The sequence below is a fragment of the Protopterus annectens genome, chromosome 5.part0, assembly GCF_019279795.1.
Source record: "Protopterus annectens isolate FY-2018-M chromosome 5.part0, PAN1.0, whole genome shotgun sequence".
NCBI lineage: Eukaryota > Metazoa > Chordata > Ceratodontiformes > Protopteridae > Protopterus > Protopterus annectens.
In genome coordinates, this window is record NC_056735.1 from 924,315,461 (window position 1) to 924,334,739 (window position 19,279).

Genomic DNA, 19,279 nt, shown 5'->3' on the forward strand with positions numbered 1-19,279 from the left:
TGTGGCTGCTACATAGGCCTTAAGAAGAGAGTCTGAAATTGATGTATGTGTTTTTGATATGCCAAATACTGCCGGGACTGCCGGTTTGCCAACATGTTAAAGTTTGTATGTTTTTTTGTAAAAGAAGCTCTAGGAGAAAAAGATTACTTCTTTTGTATGCAGTGCTAATCCCAGTTGTGGAAACTTGCATGTATTTGTCAGTGACAAACAGAATGTTATACATACAATTTGAATACTCTTGGTTATCCTTTATTACCAGCCCCCCATCACAGTTATTGGTTATCCAGTATTACCAGCTCCCCCTCGCCATTATTGTGCTTCACAGCTGTAATGGATTTGTTCCTGACTAACTCAAGTAATAATACAAACACACGAACAAAAAGCAAAATTGATAAAAAAACGGAGCCAAGGCAGTGTTGCTGCAAAAATCTTTTACTTAAGTAATAAGTCTATTACATCCAGTCAGGTTTAAAAAACTATCTGTGGGGTGTATTTATCAATAGAAATTCTAAGCCTTTCATTTCAAAACATACTTATTTACTAAGAGATTCTTGGGATTTCATAAGGGTGCTGGAACAGGGCTCAGTTTTGAGCTTTTTTACTGGTTAATTGGGTAATTTTTTAAATCAGTTTGCTCATTTGCTGCTGTTTTATATATATTAAAAATGCATTTTATTCATCTGCTTTTATTGTAGTTGTGTTTCTTCCTACTTTATTACCTTATTCTGCTTTTGCTGCCTGTTCTTAAAAGTACTCAATTGCATTTATTCTGCTGCATTTATTACTGCTTGTTAGTAGCCTCATTAAATTGTAACTGTTATTCTAAGCATTTTGATTTAAGCAGTTGGGCTTCAGCCCAGTTGTTTTACATAAGAAGGTTTGTGGTCTGCACTCTTGTGGCAGGACAGGACATCCTTCTTAGTTGGGAATTGCTGATTGAAGGCTTAGTATCTGTTATTCTAAAAGTGTCTTAGATGTTCATCGTGTTTCACTGTTGCAGTCATTACTCTTGGGTTATCCTGCTGGCAGGCTACCCGCAGTCGGCCTGAATTCCAAAGTGTTGGTCCAGCGTCGGTTGCTGTCACCTCTTCCCTTATGTCAGTGCACCAGGGGTATAAAAGATGCAGCCAACGCCATTTTCTTCAGTCTTTCTTGCCGCGCGGTGCCCGAAGCAAAAGCAGTTTGCAAGTGCCGGTCGGCCGACTCCTGAGATTTTCAAAATCTAATTTCAGATCCGAAGTCTTCAATAAAGCTAAGTACCCTGTTGGGGAAACTTTTTTCTTGCTCCAGACCGATGTCAGAAAAAGTTAACAATTGTATTTCTTGTGGGAAGTAAATACCTCGTAAGGATTTTCATTCTTACTGTATTCCTTGCCTAGGCCCTGATCATGACGTTGCTAGCTGTCGGTTTTGTGCTAGATTTAACCAACGCACTATTAAGAGTCGGTACGATTTTGCCTTTCATTACTTTGGCCGAAGGTTTAATTATATATTGCCATCAGAACAGCTGACGACCGGAGTTTATAAAAAGCGCAAGGAAAAGGAAAAGGACAGGCATCCGAGGTCCAAAACTGATGACAAGGCCCCCGCTAGGCCAGTCGCTGGTTCGTCGGTTCTCAATGAGGCGCTTTTGCAACCCCTGACACCTGCTACCTCAGAGCCACAGGCCGCTTCCGACTCCCACGTGTAGCCGACTAGGCTACTGGATACTCAAGGTATTGGACTCTCGGAAACTATTCCCTCAGATGGGTCTGGAACCACTGAGCAGGCATCGGCTTCTGAGGGTGTTTTCAGACCTACACAATTATATGTCAAGCCAACCTCAGCTTCAAAGACAAAGACTAAAACAGCTCTAAAGACAAAGAAACAAGTACAGCATTCTCCTGGACAGACTTCCATGCCTAAGAAACAGATGCTTACTGTGATCAGGGGTTCCCATCCCCCCTCCTGATAAGAGGCCTCGGCAAGAGACAGAATATGACTCTTCTGATCAGGTTTCAATTTCCTCTGATTCCTCTTCTGAACAGGGATACTCTTTTCCTCCCTATGAGGATTCTGATGCTGACAAATCTATTCTTCAGCCTCTCCTCCTGAGGATTATTCTTTTGGGGAAACTCTGCATACCATGAGGGAGCATTTTCACTGGGAGAGCCAAGATTACTCAGAATCTAAGAAAAGGCTCAGAGACTTTCTTTTACTACCTCAGCACAGATCTATTGCTATTCCACTTGTTCTAGACATTGTAGATGATGTATTTTCAGAGTCCAGCCTGTCTCCTGACTCTTTACCCCCTGCACCTGCTGAGCCAGACAGATACTACAGGGTTCCAGACTCTCATAAATTTCTATATAAAAACCCTGCTGCTGACCCAGAAACTATTTCTCAGGGTCCCAAAGGGGTCAAGGCTTCCACTGCAAAAAACCCTGTCCCCTCTGATAGGGATTCTAGGGCACTGGACAGATGGGGGAAAAAAGTTTACACTTCTGCTACCTTGGCTGTAAGGGCTTTAAATTGTCAGTTTAATATGCTTAAATATCAGCAATACTTAATGTCACTGTTTAAACAGAAAATGTTGGCAAATTCTGAATGTTCTGATAACAAGGAAATGCAGGATTTATTGCATGCAGCTGAACAAGTGGGAAAGCATACTTTGCAATGTGGTTTTGATTCACTGGAGGCCTCTTGCAGGGCCGCTGTTACGGGTTCTGTCATTAGAAGGCATGCTTGGTTAACGGAACAGAATCTGCCTGATCATGTTAAAGCAAATTTATTGGATGCTCCATTACAGCATGATACTTTGTTTGGTGTTAAGGCAGAAGAGGTGCTGAAGAAAGTGGAGAATAAAGCGAAATCCATGCAGACAGTTAAGGATTTCCTATAGGTACATCTACCCAGATTTAGCAGGAACTGGCCTACAAAGTATTGGTCCTTTCCAGTGTCAGACAGGCCACAAAGAGGCAGATACAGACACCCCAGAGGCAGATCCCTGCCCCAAGGCTCATACAGGCCTAAACAATGGGTTGCTTCTACCTCCAAAAGTGGAGAAGACAAAGCACAACCATACAGGAAACAGTTCCAGTGACTTTCCACTGCCAAAACCAAGCACTTATCTTTTGGCAGCCCCCTTAGGGGGAAAAGTAGCACTTTTTCACCAAATGGGCACATGATTACCCAGGACAAATGGGTCTTGAACATAGTGTCTCAAGGCTACAGGTTCCACTTTCACACCCTGCCAAGGGCAAAAGGTATGCCAGACCTGCCACACAATCAATGGGCAGAGGCACAAAAGCAAGTTTCATCCATCATGGATATGAGGGCCATTCAACAGGTACCACAACAAGAGCAGGGACAAGGATTTTACTCAAGACTTTTCTTGGTGCCTAGAAAGGACAAAGCCTGGAGACCTATACTGGACCTGTCTACTCTAAATACATTTCTGGACATTCCAAAATTCAAAATGTTGACTCTACAGCAGCTACTGCCCATGCTGGGCAAGAAGGCTTGGCTCGTAACTTTGGACCTAAAAGAGGCATACCTGCATGTCCCAATCAGACAATCTTGCAGAAGATACCTCAGATTCATCGCAGGCTCAATGCACTACCAATTCTCTGCACTGCCCTTTGGCTTATCTACTGTGCCCAGGGTCTTCACAAAATGCCTGACACCAGTAATTGCATTTTGTAGACAAAGAGGAATTCAAATATATCCTTACTTGGATGACTGCCTTATTCAAGCAGAGAACAAAGACATTCTACTAAAGCATCTGGCGTTTGCAAAAAGATTACTAATTTGCCTAGGGTACACAGTAAACAAAAAGAAATCAAAACTAGTACCCTCTCAAGAGATAATATTCCTGGGTGCAAGCTTAAATACAACTGCCCAGATGGCTTATCTCACGCTAGACAAACAAAGGCAACTGTCTTCTTACTTCAAAATGTTGGCAACAAAGACCCAGTTATCTGCAAGAAAAATTCTGCAGGCTTTGGGCTTCATGGAATCCTGCATTCTGTTAATTCCATATGCCAGACTGCATATGAGGAAACTACAATGGTATCTAAAAAGTGTTTGGACTCAACATTGCCACAGCCTGGAAACATTACTTACCCTCATTCCCTGCCTGCAACAGGAGTTCCAATGGTGGGCACAGGCCTGTCACTACAACAAGGGACAGCCATTCACTTTACCCACAGCTAGGCAGACACTAACAACGGATCCATCAGATTATGCCTGGGGGGCCCACATGGCAGGAAAATGTATGCAGGGCACAGGGCCCGCAAGCCAGATGCATCTTCATATCAATCAAAAAGAGATGCTAGCTGTTCAGAATGCCCTGACAGCTTTCAAGGATCTACTTCATCCAGGACAACTACTGATAAAGACGGACAATACTACAGTCATGTGGAACATAAACAAGCAGGGAGGCACACATTCCTACCCCCTCTGCAGACAGGCCATGACTTTGTGGGACACAGCATTGACTTATCAAGTTCACCTGCAAGCACAATTCCTGCCAGGAATACTCTGGCAGACGAACTAAGGAGAAACCTCATGGATCCCCACAAGTGGAAACTGGATCCACAAGTCTTCAGCATGATAACAAGGAAATGGGGATGCCCAGACATAGATCTATTTGCCTCCCCCTACAACTGCCAACTACGGAGATTCTGCACAAGGATTTATCACAAGCAAGCATGGAAAGTGGATGGCCTATCCTTCAGCTGGAAAAACCTAACAGTATATACCTTTCCTCCACTGCCTCTTCTCCCCAAGGTACTCCTAAAGGTCAGACAAGAGAAGCCAAAAATGATACTGATTGCCCCAGACTGGCAACTCCAGCAATAGTACCCAATCCTAAAGAACTTGTCTCAAGGTCCAGCCTGGACATTGCCTCAAACTTCTCACTTACTGACCCAACAAAACAGTCAGATCCTGCACAGCCAACTCTGGACCTTAAATCTGGCAGCATGGCAGATAATGTAGCCATTCAGAACACTCCTCTTTCCAAAGCTGTAATGGATGTTATCGTGGAGGCCAGGAGGCCCAGTACCAGAAAATCTTATGCAGAAAAATGGAAGAGATTCTGTGCTTGGAACCAGGAACAAGGAATTGACACATTTGTACCAAATATTCCTCAGATTTTACAATACTTAATTGAGATGCTGGACAAAGGCCTATCCTTTTCATCAATTAAGATTCATGCCTCTGCCATTTCAGCCCATTATAATACAGAACCACCTATTTTTTCTCATCCTTTAATATGGCAGTACCTCAGAGGGGCCAAAAACATAAGACCTCCAAGGAGAGCACCAATTCCTGCATGAGACCTCAATTATGTCTTGGAAAAACTCACACTGCCTCCTTTTGAGCCAGCCTCAACAGCTGATATAAAATTCTTATCCTGGAAAACAGCTCTGCTCCTAGCAATGACCGCTGCAATACGAGTCTCGGAGTTACAGGCCCTCATGGCTATGGAACCTTTTATCATTTTCCATCCAGACAGGGTTTCTCTGAGGACAAACTCTACATTTATGCCTAAGGTGGTGTCCAGTGTGGCCCTTAACCAAACCATTCACTTGCCTACCTTTTATCCAAATGCACAGAACAAATGTGAGAGACTTCTGCATTCTTTGGACATACACAGACAGCTACACTTCTACTTGGACAGAACTAAAGCTTTCAGAAAGACTGAACAACTTTTAGTGGCATATGCTGCAGGATCACAAGGAAAGGCTATCTCAAAACAGACTATTTCAAAATGAATAGGCCACTGCATTCTTTTCTGCTACTCACAGCATGGCAAATTAGTGCCTAAGGGCATTAGGCCACATTCTACCAGAGCAGCAGCCACTTCAGCAGCCTTCCTCAGTGGAGTACCAACCAAAGACATCTTAGAGGCTGCAACTTGGAGTTCAGTGCACACTTTTACAAAGCACTACCACTTACCTCTCTACTTTAAATCCAGAGCAGGCTTTGCCACCCATCCTCAGCTTTGGAATTCAACCCAAGAGTAATGACTGCAACATTGAAACACGATGAACATAGTACAGTTGTGTACCTACCATAAATGTAGATGTTCAAGTGTATTCACTGTTGCAGTCCAGGTTACCCTCCCACTATCCCCCTTTCATTTGCTGGGTCTTATCTGTACTTCTCTATTCTATACAACCTATGTGGTGTATTTGCTTGTAGATGAAGGAAATGTTTACTTTAGTGCATGCATGTTTATTTGCATAATCTATTTAGCCTACCCTTTTGAAGGCACCTGACATCTGGGGCAAGAAAAACGGAAGAAAATGGTGTCGGCTGCATCTTTTATACACCTGGCGCATTGACGTCAGGGAAGAGGCGATAGCAACCGACGCTGGACCAAGACTTTGGAATTCAGGCTGACTGCGGGTAGCCTGCCAGCAGGATAACCCAAGAGTAATGACTGCAACAGTGAATACACTCGAACATCTACATTTATGGTAGGTACACAACTGTATTTTCTGATTTAAGCACTTGGGCTTCAGGTCAGTTATTTTACATTAAGAAGGTTTGTGGTCTGCACTCTTGCGGGAGGAGAGGGTAGATTTTGCAATTCTGAGTTAGAAATTTCTGGTTAAAGGCTTATTGTACCTGCTTATTTGAACTGTTTCTTTCTGAAATTGGTGTGCCTTGTTTGCTGTAGCATAGACTAGATTCATACCTGCTGAATCTAGCTTTGTTTGTATAAACTAATCCAGGCCATCTTTTTTGGAGAAGGTTCCCCTGCACCCTAGTGGCAGGAGTGTGCAGTTAGAACTTGTCTGGTTGAAGACTGCTGGAATGGGGCTCAGTTTTTAGCTTTTTTATTGGCTAATTGGTTAATTTGTTTAAATCAGTTTGCTCACTTGCTACTGTTATATTAAAAAAATTGCAGTTTATTCATCTACTTTTACTGTATTAGTGTTTCTTCCTACTTTATCACTTTATTTTGCTTTTGCTGTCTATTCTTAAAAGTACTCAATTGCATTTCTTCTGCTGCATTTATTACTGCTTGTTAGTAGCCTTATTAAATTGTAACTGTTATTCTAAGCCTTTTGGTTTAGGCACTTGGGCTTCAGGCCAGTTGTTTTACATTAAAAAGGTTTGTGGTCTGCACTCTTGTGGCAGGACAGGTAGCTTAGATCCTTCTAAATTGGGAGTTGCTGGTTGAAAGCTTAGTGTCTGTTATTCTAAAAGTGTCTTAGTTCTGGTTTAAGCAGTTATTTTCCATTAAGACGGTTTGTGGTCTGCACTCTTGTGGGAGGAGAGAGTAGATTCTGCACTTCTGAGCTGGGATTTCTGGTTAAAGGCTTATTGTGCCTGCTTATTTGAACTGTTTCTTTCTGAAACTGGTGCGCCTTGTCTGCTGTAGCATAGACTAGATTCAGACCTGCTGAATCTAGCTTTGTATAATGTGAGCACTAATCCAGGCCATCTTTTTTTGTAGAAGGTTCCCCTGCACCCTAGTGGTAGGAGTGTGCAGCTATAACTTGTCTGATTGAAGACTGCTGGAACAGGGCTCAGTTTTGAGCTTTTTTTATTGGTTAATTGGTCAATTTGTTTAAATCAGTTTGCTCGTTTGCTACTGTTATATTAAACAAAAGGTTCTAGCTTGTTTTACCAACTTTTCTGTCACTAGAGTAGTCCAGATACAGATTTGCTGTATTCTGGGCTATATTGTAGTTTCTGAGTTCCCCAGACTTTTCTGTATTAGAGGGACGCCTCTCAGCTTATCAGTGGGTGTGGTAAGCACCAGGTAGCCTATCTACCATAGTAGTTAGATAGTGTAGCAACTGCCTCATGTTCACTGACTACCCTCTCCTATTACCTCCCAACACTCAGACTTGTGAGAGATGCACTTATATATCCAAACTGGAAGACATGCACTCTCCAGCCAAGAACAGAATTTATTTATTTACTTATTGCAGTTTGTTAACTGGGAAAGTTCATTGGGCCTAAATGAGCTTGTTTTCAGTGGAGGCCTGGGGAGAAAAGTTCCAAACAGAAAAACAATATTTACAATATTCAGAAGTAAATAACACAAGTACAGCATTTTAAGATATTTACAGTAATAACTAATGTTCAAGTAGTGCAATTTATGTGCAAGTAGAACATCATATATGGAGACAATAGAAATATACATCCAATGCCTGAGTTTGAATAGGAAAAGATAAAGAGATGTGTAAGGCTTCATGAAGGGTGAGAGCAGGAGCATTCCCAGAGAGAGGAGAGATGAGAGTGGAGTAAGGCTTTAAAGTAATGGGGATTCTGGGTAGTTCTAATGTGAGGGGGAAGTGAGTGCCATAATTTAGCCAGGGAGAAAGATAGTAGGAGTTTGCCTGAGGAAAGTAAAGGTTTGTATAGTTCAAGGAGATTTTGATTAGTGGATCTTAGTGTTCTGTTTGGCTGGTGGATTTTTAAGGTAGAGGAGAGAGAAGGACAGTTAGAGGGTTTAAAGATCAGCTTATGTGCTGTTGTTAGTTGAATGAAAGTTAGGTAGTCTGGGAGCTCTAACCATTTTAGATCATAGAGGGAGTTGCAGTGATGATTGGAGGATTTGGATCCTGTGCCAAACTTGGAAATTTTATTATAGCATGAAAACAAGTTTGATTTTAGGGTTGAGTGGAGATTAGTCAGTAGTGGGGCTCCATAAAGAAGAGAGGGGATGAGGTAGGTGGTGGACAGGAGTTGTTTGGATGAAAGAAAAAGGTAGTGACTGTGATAATAAAGCATTCCAAGCTTTTGATGTTTTTTTAATATTAGTTTGTAGGTGGATGTCGAATTTTAGCTGATCATCAATAAGGATGCCCAGAAGTATTGCATGGGGAACGATTTCAGCAGAGGTCTTGTTTTTACTGAGTATAGAGAATGATGTTTTATCCACAACAGTGTCTAGAAGGGGTGGCAATCTTTATTTTGGATTTGGATCCATTAAGGGCTAGGTGGTTGTCTAGCATCCAGGATTTGGTGCAGGAGAAGGCCTCTTCAGTTAGGTTCATTAGTTTGGGGAGAGTTTTGGCAGAGCAGATGATGGTAGAGTCATCTGCATATTGGACGAGTTTAGCATTAGGGATGTTTTGGTAGAAGTCATTAATAAAAATATTGAATAGTAAGGGACTCAATATAGAGCCTTGAGGAACACCTCTTGGAGTGTGTGGAAAAAAAAAGTACAGTTTTTCCACTTTACAGCTTGTTCCCTAGGTGATAGGTAGCTGGTGAACCAGTTGATGGAAGAAGAGAAAGGTTGAGATGAGAGAGTTTGGAAAGGAGGAACTTATGGGAGACAGTATTGAAGGCCTTAGATAAGTCAAGGAGGAGGGTAGAATCTATGTTGCCAGAATCCCAGGCAGAGTTGATGATATCGAGGAAGGAGAGTAGGGCAGTGGTGGTACTATGTCCTGGTCTAAACCCATGTTGCGTTAGAGTTAATAGTTGGTTGTCAAGCAGGTAAAAAGTTACAGGAGGATACATTTTTCAAGAATCATAGAGACAGAGGACAGGATAGCTATTGGGTGAAAGCTGGAGATTGTAAAGTTGCTACCTTCTTTGTGGAGAGGGATAATGAAGGCTTTTTTCCAGAGGAGTGGTACATGGATGGAGCGATTAATTAGGATGGAGATGGGTAGAGCTATGCCATCAGCAGCTAATTTGAGAAAGTCGGATGGAATATTATTAGGGGCATTAGAACAAGGTTTAAGTTTTAGTAGGAGTTTTTTTATATTATGGGTAGGAATAGATTTGAGAGTGAAAGGAGAGGACTGAGATTTATTGCAGGTTAAAGCTGTAGTTTTGGATGGGTTGGAGGAGATATTATTTGGGAAAGATGAGGTAAGTTTGGCTATAGAATCAGTGAAAAAGGAGTTGAATTGGGTAGCTAGGTCAAGGTCAGGAGAGTCTGGACAGGGCAGAGGTTCTCTTTCTTGCCTGGACAGAGAATTGATGAGATGCTACTCCAGAATTTTTTGGGGTTGGTTTTATGGTTGTTTTGAAGTTTAAGACAGTAAGGTTTATGGTTGATAGCTATTTGTTTTTTTTTTAGTTGATTTTGTAGTTGCTTGTATTTGGCAAGAGAGTTGGGAGTTTTGAATTTTAGATAGTATTTCCAAGTTTTTTCTCAGAGATGCATAAAGATTTTTGTTTCTTTAGTTAGCCAGGAGACTGTTTTTGGATTTGAGTCTTTTAGTTCTGCAGGGGGAAAAGCAGTTAAGTAGATCAGAGAAAACTGTATTAAAGTGTGAGACTGCGGCATCCAGAGGAAGGGACTTTAGAGGGTTGCAGTTTGTCTGTTTTAAGGCATTGGAGAAGGTTTGAGGGTTGAAATTATTTTAAGGAGCGGGTTATAATATATTTGTGCTGTAGGAGGAGGGAAGAAGGGGAATGGTATGCAAAATCAAGGAGATGGTCACTAACGTAGTCAGGGAGAGTGCCACTATCAGAAATTCGGTTTGGGTGGGAGACTAGTATCCAGTCAAGGATGCTACCTGTGGTATTATCCTTATTTGGTCTAGCAGGAGTTTTGATTAGCTGTGTGAATTGACATAGGTTAATGCTTTGAGTGTGGGTTGATGAGTGAATGGGAGACCAGTTAATACTGACATCACCTAGGATTATTGTTTCATTATTTATGTTGGTGGTGAACCAGGAGAGAATATCTTCCAGAAGAGGGATATTGTTACCTGGCGGTGTGTACAGGGTAGCAATGCACAAACTTTTATTGTTGTTAACTTTTAGAAGGACTAAGGTTAGCTCAACAGTGGCAAATTGGGGTGTGGGTTTAGTATAGGGTGTCACTGTTAAGGGGGAGGAGAAAAGTAGGGCTACTCCACAACCTTTCTTTTGGGATCTGTCATTTCTTATGAGTTTGTAGTTGGGAGGTATTATTTCAGTGTCTTTTATATGTGGCTTTATCCAGATTTCTGTGATAGAGAGAATATCAGGTTTATTGTGGAGGATACATGCATGAAAATCAGGTATTTTATTACAAAGGCTCCTGGTATTAATTGTGGCAAAGAGTAGAGATTTATGGGTAGGGGTGAACAATTTAAGTCTGGTTTAGAGGAGAGGTTGTGTGATGGTCCTGTGTTAGTGTGTATATCGCCAGAGAGGAGGAGGAGGAAGATTCGTTTAGAATAAAGTAAAGATAGGTATCTGTTCTAAGGAGTTGTGGGTTAGGGTTTTAGAACCTATGGAGTCTAGCTTGATGGGTATGGGAAATGGTTTACAGGGAGCAAGGAAGAGCTTCCTTTTAAAGAGGAGAGATTCATTACGGTTGTAGAGATGGGAAGAGATTAGGGCTGTGGAGGGGGATTCCTTTTTGATGAATATTGAAGTTGTGTGAAGGGGAGGAGAATAATGGAATTGAGGGAGATTTGTGAGGTAGAGTAGGTAGAAGTGAAGGAAAGATTGGAGTAAAGACAGTAGAACATGTGAAGGTTTTGTTTGCATGATGGAGGTAGGTTAAATTAAGTGTGGGGGATATTTAAAAGCAGAATGTAGGCAGAGATGTAGGAGAAGAGGTTAAAGTGTGGTTTTCTAGAGTGAAATGTTACAGAGTGAAGGGATGTGTTTACTAGCGGGAGTGGGAGGAAGTAAAAGATATGCTGATGGTAGAGAGAGTGATGAGTGGATGGGAGGGGCTGATTCTGATAGGGAATTGTAGTGTGGGAGTGGATTAGAGAGGTATAAATATAGAGATGCTGGGGATGGATGGGAATTGGGGGCAGGGTAGGGGAGCAGAGTGAGCTCGCAGGGTGAACAGATAGGTTAGAGCCAGAGAAAGGGGTTAGTGAAGTGTAAGGAACAATTAGCCATGCAGTCTTCAAAAGAAATGTATAGAGCAGTTGGCTTGCTTGGTGGTAAGTTCAAAACAGTACACTGTAGATCTATGGGTTCCTACTGTGTTAGGTGAGGGACTAAATGGAGTTCAACAGAAGCAACTACGAGGAAACTAGTATTAAAATCTAGAGGTTTATAGGGGAATGTAGTTCTCTGTGTCGTTTCATTTTAGAGAAATAGAAGGGCTTATAGTGTCACCTAGTGGCAATATATAGGAATTGAGTTAGAATAAGAGAAGAATGTTGAGGGAGCGGTTATTTCTTTTCTTTACTGTAATTTCTAGTACTCTGACACAGTGGGAAGCTAAGAGGGAGACAGTAATTAACTAGAAAATATGTCCGTTGTAGGCTGCAAACGCGAACACCGCATGGATTACAAGTAAACAACAGAAATAAGTAAGCACATACACACTGAGGTGAGTCACAGGTAATAGGCTTAAAATGTCTTCCTTAGGGTGAGCAGGTTAGCGTGTGACTTTTCTGAAGGTTGAAGAAGCACAATTGGACCTAGGAGAGATGAAAAAGAGGAGAAAAGATAAATAGAAATGTAGCGAAAGGTAACATAAGACAAAAAGAAATAGGACAGGAGGGAGGGAGAGTAGGTATGCAGTCAGAAGAAGATCATGAATATAGAAGGAAGAGAGAAAACGGGAAGGGAGAGCAGTACAGAAGTTGTTAGTAATATTATGGTAGAGGGAGAGAGGAGCATGAGTATTAGCACAAAAGAATGCCTAAGCAGAGTAAAGATAATGGGACATGCACAATTCACAGTAAGGTAATATGCAGGAAAACTGTAGAAAACTACTATTGTTTCAGCAGAATAGCTGGTCAAGAGGAGAAGGTCAACACCTGCACCATACCATATGGAACCCATAGCCCTCCAGAACACCCACCATGACACTTCTCACATAAGAACACAAACCACACACCCACATTCATGGAGGCTCTCAATAGAAATCTACCCAAACAGCAGAGACCTCCAAATCAGAAATGCACTCGACCACAACACAGCACAAATCACAAGACACATAGCTCACCTACACAGTGTGCCTCTCATCCTAAGCCCCTAAGGCAAAACAGCTTGCCCAATATACTAATTGTAGGTGACTCAATAGTGAGGCACACTGATGTCCCACTCACTAGGCTGAATAAGGAAAAGGTAACAGTCAGCTGTCTGTCGGGTGCCAGGATCTGACACATAACACATGTACTCAGGTCACTCCACAACAAGTGGTTCTGTAATTGTCCATGTGGGTGTGAATCACCTGGGATGTACCTCCCTGGACTACATCAAAAAAGACATGGAGGAGCTCCTGGATTATGTGGCCCAGACAGGTATGACCCTAGCCCTGAGCAGCATACTACTGTTGTCCAGAATGATACCACAGTACATGCAGAAAATGATTGACTTCAACAATTGGCTGCCGACTAGTCACAAGTGGAGTCCCACAGGGTTTGGTCCTGGGTCCTCTCCTGTGTGGTATCTACTTCTCTGACATCCAGGCCAACACAAAGGGACTCTGGCTGACAAAGTTCACAGACGATTGCAAGTGGGGAGCTGTTATTAACTCCTCAACTAATGTTGACATCCTACAGAATGACCTCACTGAGACCAACGACTGGTGTCAGAACCATGGCCTTAAGCTCAATGCCAAAAAGTGTGTTGTCATTCCCTTTGGGAAAAACACGGTTCCCATGAATTACCACATTGATTGTATTCCACTGAACACCGAAGGCATTATAACAGATCTGGGAACACAGGTTCATGAAAACCTCTGTTTTGATCCCCATATTGCCACTGTGGTCAGAAAATCCTTCTGTGTGGCACATCTCATTACTAAGGGTTTTGCATCCAGGAAGAAAGAGGTCATTTTGTCCCTCTACTCTTCCCTCATTAGGCCAATCATTAAGTACAATCCCCCATTTGGCATGTACCTCACTAGACACCTGCAACAACTGGAGAGGCCACAGAAGTACCTCGCAAAGAGGATCCTAGGCCTTAAACACTTGTCCTATATGGACAGACTCAAAAAACTCCCAGCTATTGTCTGTAGATGTTGTTGTCTTATTTTCAGGCATATCTCACCAAGAAAGTCTGCAGTTATTTGAAGAAGCTATAATTCACTCATCGTTTACTATGTGAATATGCAGATTTGCATACTTCCTATCCAGAATAGATATCAGGTTGATAGATGATTTTATGGAAATTGTGTTAGACAACGAGGAGAATACTACAAAGAAATTCAACGGGTAACAATGGGAGCAGTGTGTGCATCTCATCTATGCTAACATAGTGTTGTCAAGTTGGAAGATGAACCACATAACTAACTTTCCATTTTCTGCTTGTAGACATAGTTATTTCAGGTTTGTGGATTACATATGCATATTGTGGTCTGACACAATGGATAAGTCAAATGAATTTTTAAAATACATGCAATCTGTTTTTCCCTTTTTGTCATTCACTGATCATGTTTCCACATTGAAATCAACTTCTTAGGCATCACATTAAGAAAATGCAGGATGGCAAAAAATTCAGTTCTAACTTGTACCAAAAGCCATCTTTATCTAACATATCAGTTTGTGCAGTTTCATGGCACAATTAAATGACTTACAGTATATTGTAAGCAAAGTATAATGTCAGCTGCATGACCAAACTACCTGTTAGCCTTAAATATATATATATATATATATATATATATATATATATATATGCACTTCATCAGTACATTCCCGTAGTCCTGTAAAATCAAAAATCACTAGCACAGAAGAATGTAAGCATGAAGGTGTCTTTAGGCTATGGTATTACAGTATTACAGGATTTTTTTTTGCGGGGGGGATAATAATTTGTGTCAAGTTGTTTGCACATTGTGGCAACAGCTCATATGTTTTAGGGGTGGACAACTATTATGATAACTGAGTGTGATTCAGTGTTTGCTTCTTGCAATGTTGCTTTTATACCAATAGGTATATAACCAGCCCTTTTATGGTAGATACTGACCAAGAACATTTACTGCAAAAAAAAAAAAAGAGAAACATTGCCATCATTACAGATGTTTTATTTTATTTATTTATTTTTTTAACATTTAGACATGGCATCATTACTCTACAAGCTCTGTCAGAAGCAAACAGGAAGCTGTGGCTAGAAGCAATGGATGGAAAAGAACCAGTAAGGCATTTCTAACTGAATAAATTGTAGAAAGTATACATAATTTGTAAGAGTGAATAAAGTCCTATTGTTATATTTATTATCTCATTTAATTTCATTTACAGTGTTGTTGGCATGCTTTTTGCCATGATGTTTGTCATTCCTGAGCTATATGGAAACATTTTAAGTACAAGTGTGTAAACATAAACACAGTTATTCATTCATTCATTTATTCATTATTGATTTAATCCATTACAAGACTGTGGACGGAATTCCTGACAATAATAGAGAATTCCCAGTTGTAATCACATTGGCTACTGTGCACGTTAGATGTGACGGCACTATATATGAGTATTCCGCATTGGGCTGTAATAGAAGCTGTCAAATATTGGTTGGAAAAGGTTGATATATATACCCTCCAAGTTTCAACACTTTGTTATTGTGCATGGTGGAACATGTGTTAACGAAAAATATATTTCCAAGGGGATTGCTATTGGCAAGTTCAGGAAACAGCAATGGGGACATCTTTTGCCCCCATATATGCTGATCTGTTTATGGTCTACTTAGAGGATTTGCTTATATATGATGACCTATGTAACATTTTTTTGTCTGAGATAGACATCTGGAGAAGATTTTTTAATGACTGTTGGCTAGTTTGGCTTGGTGGCAAGGAATATTTATTGAGTTCATTCAATATTTGAACAAAAATAAGTTGGGAATTGAATTTACCCTTAATGTGGATATACAACAGATACATTTTTTGGATGTGACAGTTACAAGAAATAATGATAATACGTTGGCATCCAAGATATATCATAAATATCCACAGTATTATAATCTGTTATTTGCCACTAGTTTACATCCTCGCCACATTATAGAAAATATACCAAAGTCCAAATTTCTAAGGGTGAAAAGAAGTTGTTCTTCTCCAGATACATATCAATTTTTGAGGATGACCTCACAGAAAGGTTTTTGGTTAGGGGGTACCAAACTAATAATATCAGGTCAGCCAAAAAATGGGTAGAAGTCAAGGTAGGTCTGAAACCTTGAAATATCATGACAAAAAGCAGGATGATGTGAATGTCATCAGGTTTGTGACTACATATGGTAGGAATATTAACATAATCAGGGAGGTCATTAATAATAATTGGAATATTTTATTAGCCAATGAGGAATTATCTGGTTTACTTAGGCCAAGATGTCAATTCTCCTATAGAAGAGGGCGAATGTTGGGTTCTCATTTCAACCACTATAAATGGGGCAGTAGGAATCAAGATATAGGACAACAATGCACTTTAACTGGTGAAAAAGTTTTTGGATCATTTCCATGTGGGCATTGCTCATCTTGTAAACATATGTTAAAAACAAAACAGATTTCCAGTAAGAATACTAGTAGAGTTTACGACATCCGATTTTTCTGTGAATCGTGGGTCAGATTGGTTGGTATATTTAGTGACATGTTCATGTGCTGCCTTTTATGTTGGGCAAACTTTGAGATCCATGTGCGTACGTATATTGGAACACCTTAGTGACATTTGTAACAAACGTATTTCAAATCCTTGTATAAACATACACTTAAACATAATAATGTTGAGTTTTACATTATGGTCATTGATAAAGTTTGGGGGGGACAGAAAAAAACAAATTGGGATGGCATGCAATATTAAATAAAAAGGAGAAAGTTTGGATCATTAATCTTGGGGGGATTGTTTTCTCAAGGGCTTAATGAACACCTGTAATATATGTAGATAATTTTGTTGTTGCTTTAAATGTTGATGTCTGATAATGTAATGATGATTAATCATGGTATAAGCTTTGGTGATTTATGCTTATGTACTCATCACTGAAGAAGGCAAGGTTGCCAAAACCGGTCTGAATCTGGTGATGTTGCCACAATAAAAGAAGGTTGGCTATGCTTACATGGTGCTGGCATTGTTTTTGGAGATTCATGGAATTGAGAAGCATAGAAAATGTATGTACAGTTAATAGATCTTCCACATAGTTTGCAAATCTATAATCTTCTGTGCTGAGAAATGTTTTGGAATACACAGGGTTATGATCTGATCTCTGATTTTAACTGTTATGTGTTTGAGACATGGATACCAAGAAATTCACCTCAAGAGCGAAGTTCCTAAATAGTGGCTGTAATGTGGCAAACAACAGGTAAAAATGAAGATGAAATGAAGCTGTTTGTTGTTCTGCTGCTGATGGATAGCACTGTCAGCTTTTAGTGCCAGATGCGATGTTATGTTAACAGCAGCCTTCTAAGTGTTGTTATGATCGGGTCTTGTGCTAGAGTAGCACTGAATCAGGATATTATTTAATAGTCAACGGAGCATAGTCATAGTATTCCATGCACTATAAAATATTTATTTATCCTTTTGATTATCACATTGGTTCCAGTAGGCCAGTAGCCTTTTTTGAGGGGAGACCTGAGTTAACATTTGTACTACTAGGGGAAATTTAGCCAGACCATCAGAAAACTTCCCTTACTGTTTTCAGTAGGTGTTGTAGAATCTTTTACAGCCACCTGAGTTACCACCAACTCAAGCAGATGCATCTCATCTGAAGGATGACTCATTTAGGAGTACATCACTCCTCTTATGCTATACTGCAGTATCAGCAATTGATCTGCATTGTGTGGGAATAGAACCCACAGCCTTTTTCACCACTAACACTGATTCTATTATATTCTGGCTTGAAGTGGTTAGAATGCTGAGACACACATTTGACATTTCTGTAACTAATTATTTTGGCCAACTGTACCACAGAACATTATTATTTAACAAACGCTGCCAATGCCTATTTTAATAATTAAATTAAATTTGTCCCAAAGATTATAGTAAATCTAATAGTGACATCAGATGTTCTGCTTATTGGTTGATATACTAGTAGATCTTATTGGAATATATATTTTTACCTCAACTTGTGCTTTTATTAGAACACCACTAATTTGATGGATATGTCTGGGCTGAATAACATGGCATTGACAGTATAATGCAGAACTGTTGGTATGCTAAAATATTAAGTGAATTGTTAGAAACTATTGGTATTAAGTAGTAAGTACAACTTAATGGTGATGCTGTTAAATGTACATAGGTTTATAGGTACTAGACTATTAATCTGTGAGGATTTTAAGAAGCCTAACCTTATATTCCCATGGTAGCTTTATAGCCCTTATATTTTCCATATAAATAACCCAGAGGTAGGAAGAACAAAGATATAGTGGCACATTTTCTGGGTACTCCTATCCATATGGGACACAGTTAATAAACTGGGTGTTAATTTGTGGTTTTCCATCCATTCTTCCAAATTACATCTGAATAGAATAAGAAAAGTACTTTGTTTTATGTGCAATGGAAGACTGATCCTGTGAAACAGTATTCTATGTGATGCATACCTATCCCTCCAGTATCTTCTGTTTATATTACAAAACAGGTTTGGATCCCCTGAGATGGTACCGACTCTATCACTGGACTTTGTGCACATGTAATAAGTCTGACTGGATAGGCAGTGCTGAGGCTTTGTATACGAGCCAGAGGTCACCTCTTTGCAGTCTGTTTCACACCAGGAAAGGGACAGGCTGTGAGACTGCCTGCATAGTTTTTACAATTTAGGCCCTTGTTTTTTTTAGTGAAAGCATTACAGTCATTGTAGTTTTCACACCTGCTTGGACAGGTACATACTGAAGGGGATATTATATTCACTGATTAGCCTAATAAGAGACAAATGTGCAGTGAAAAAGGATTTCCTTACAATAGTGGGTAGGTGGTATTAAAACGACAGTTTTCTTTCCATACAGCTTTCCAGATCCTTGAGTACAGGATCATCTTTTAGGGGTGTATTGTATATCTGATAGTTATAAGGGATATCATACCTGTTGAAGGATGCAAATAAACATTTCTTGGCATTTAGATTTAGTCCATGGATTTGATACCAGCTAATAGTTTGAAAAAGGCCCTGCTGAAATATCTTGGTGTCCCCTAGGATGATGTCTGTTATGATGGCTTCAAGTTTATAGTCATCTGCAAACTTGGTCAACTGTAAACCCTTAAGATTTGCTTTGACCTTTGAGAAGCAAATGCCAAAGAGGAGTGGTCCGAGGACTGAACTCTGTGTTACAACTCTACAGACAGATCTTTTGGAGGAGGTAAAGCAGCTCACCCTAATTTCCTGAGTTCTGTTTGTGAGCCAGTTTGCTATCCAGTGAGTTGCATAGGGATGTATATTTGCTAGAATAACAGGTTTGTGCTGACATGCAGTTTCTAAATAATATGAACAAACACAACGACCT

The 19,279-nt window shown here is 40.3% G+C and overlaps 1 protein-coding gene across 1 annotated transcript in view; it reads left to right on the top strand.

The window, feature by feature from the left end:
- The window catches only part of ARHGAP42 (Rho GTPase activating protein 42), a 1,340,395-nt gene that overhangs the window by 788,533 nt on the left and 532,583 nt on the right, over positions 1 to 19,279 (top strand). Inside the window, exon 11 of the mRNA XM_044071941.1 lies at positions 14,928 to 15,006. Within this exon, the coding sequence (XP_043927876.1) occupies positions 14,928 to 15,006 (79 nt within the window). The remainder of the gene's footprint in view (positions 1 to 14,927; positions 15,007 to 19,279) is intronic.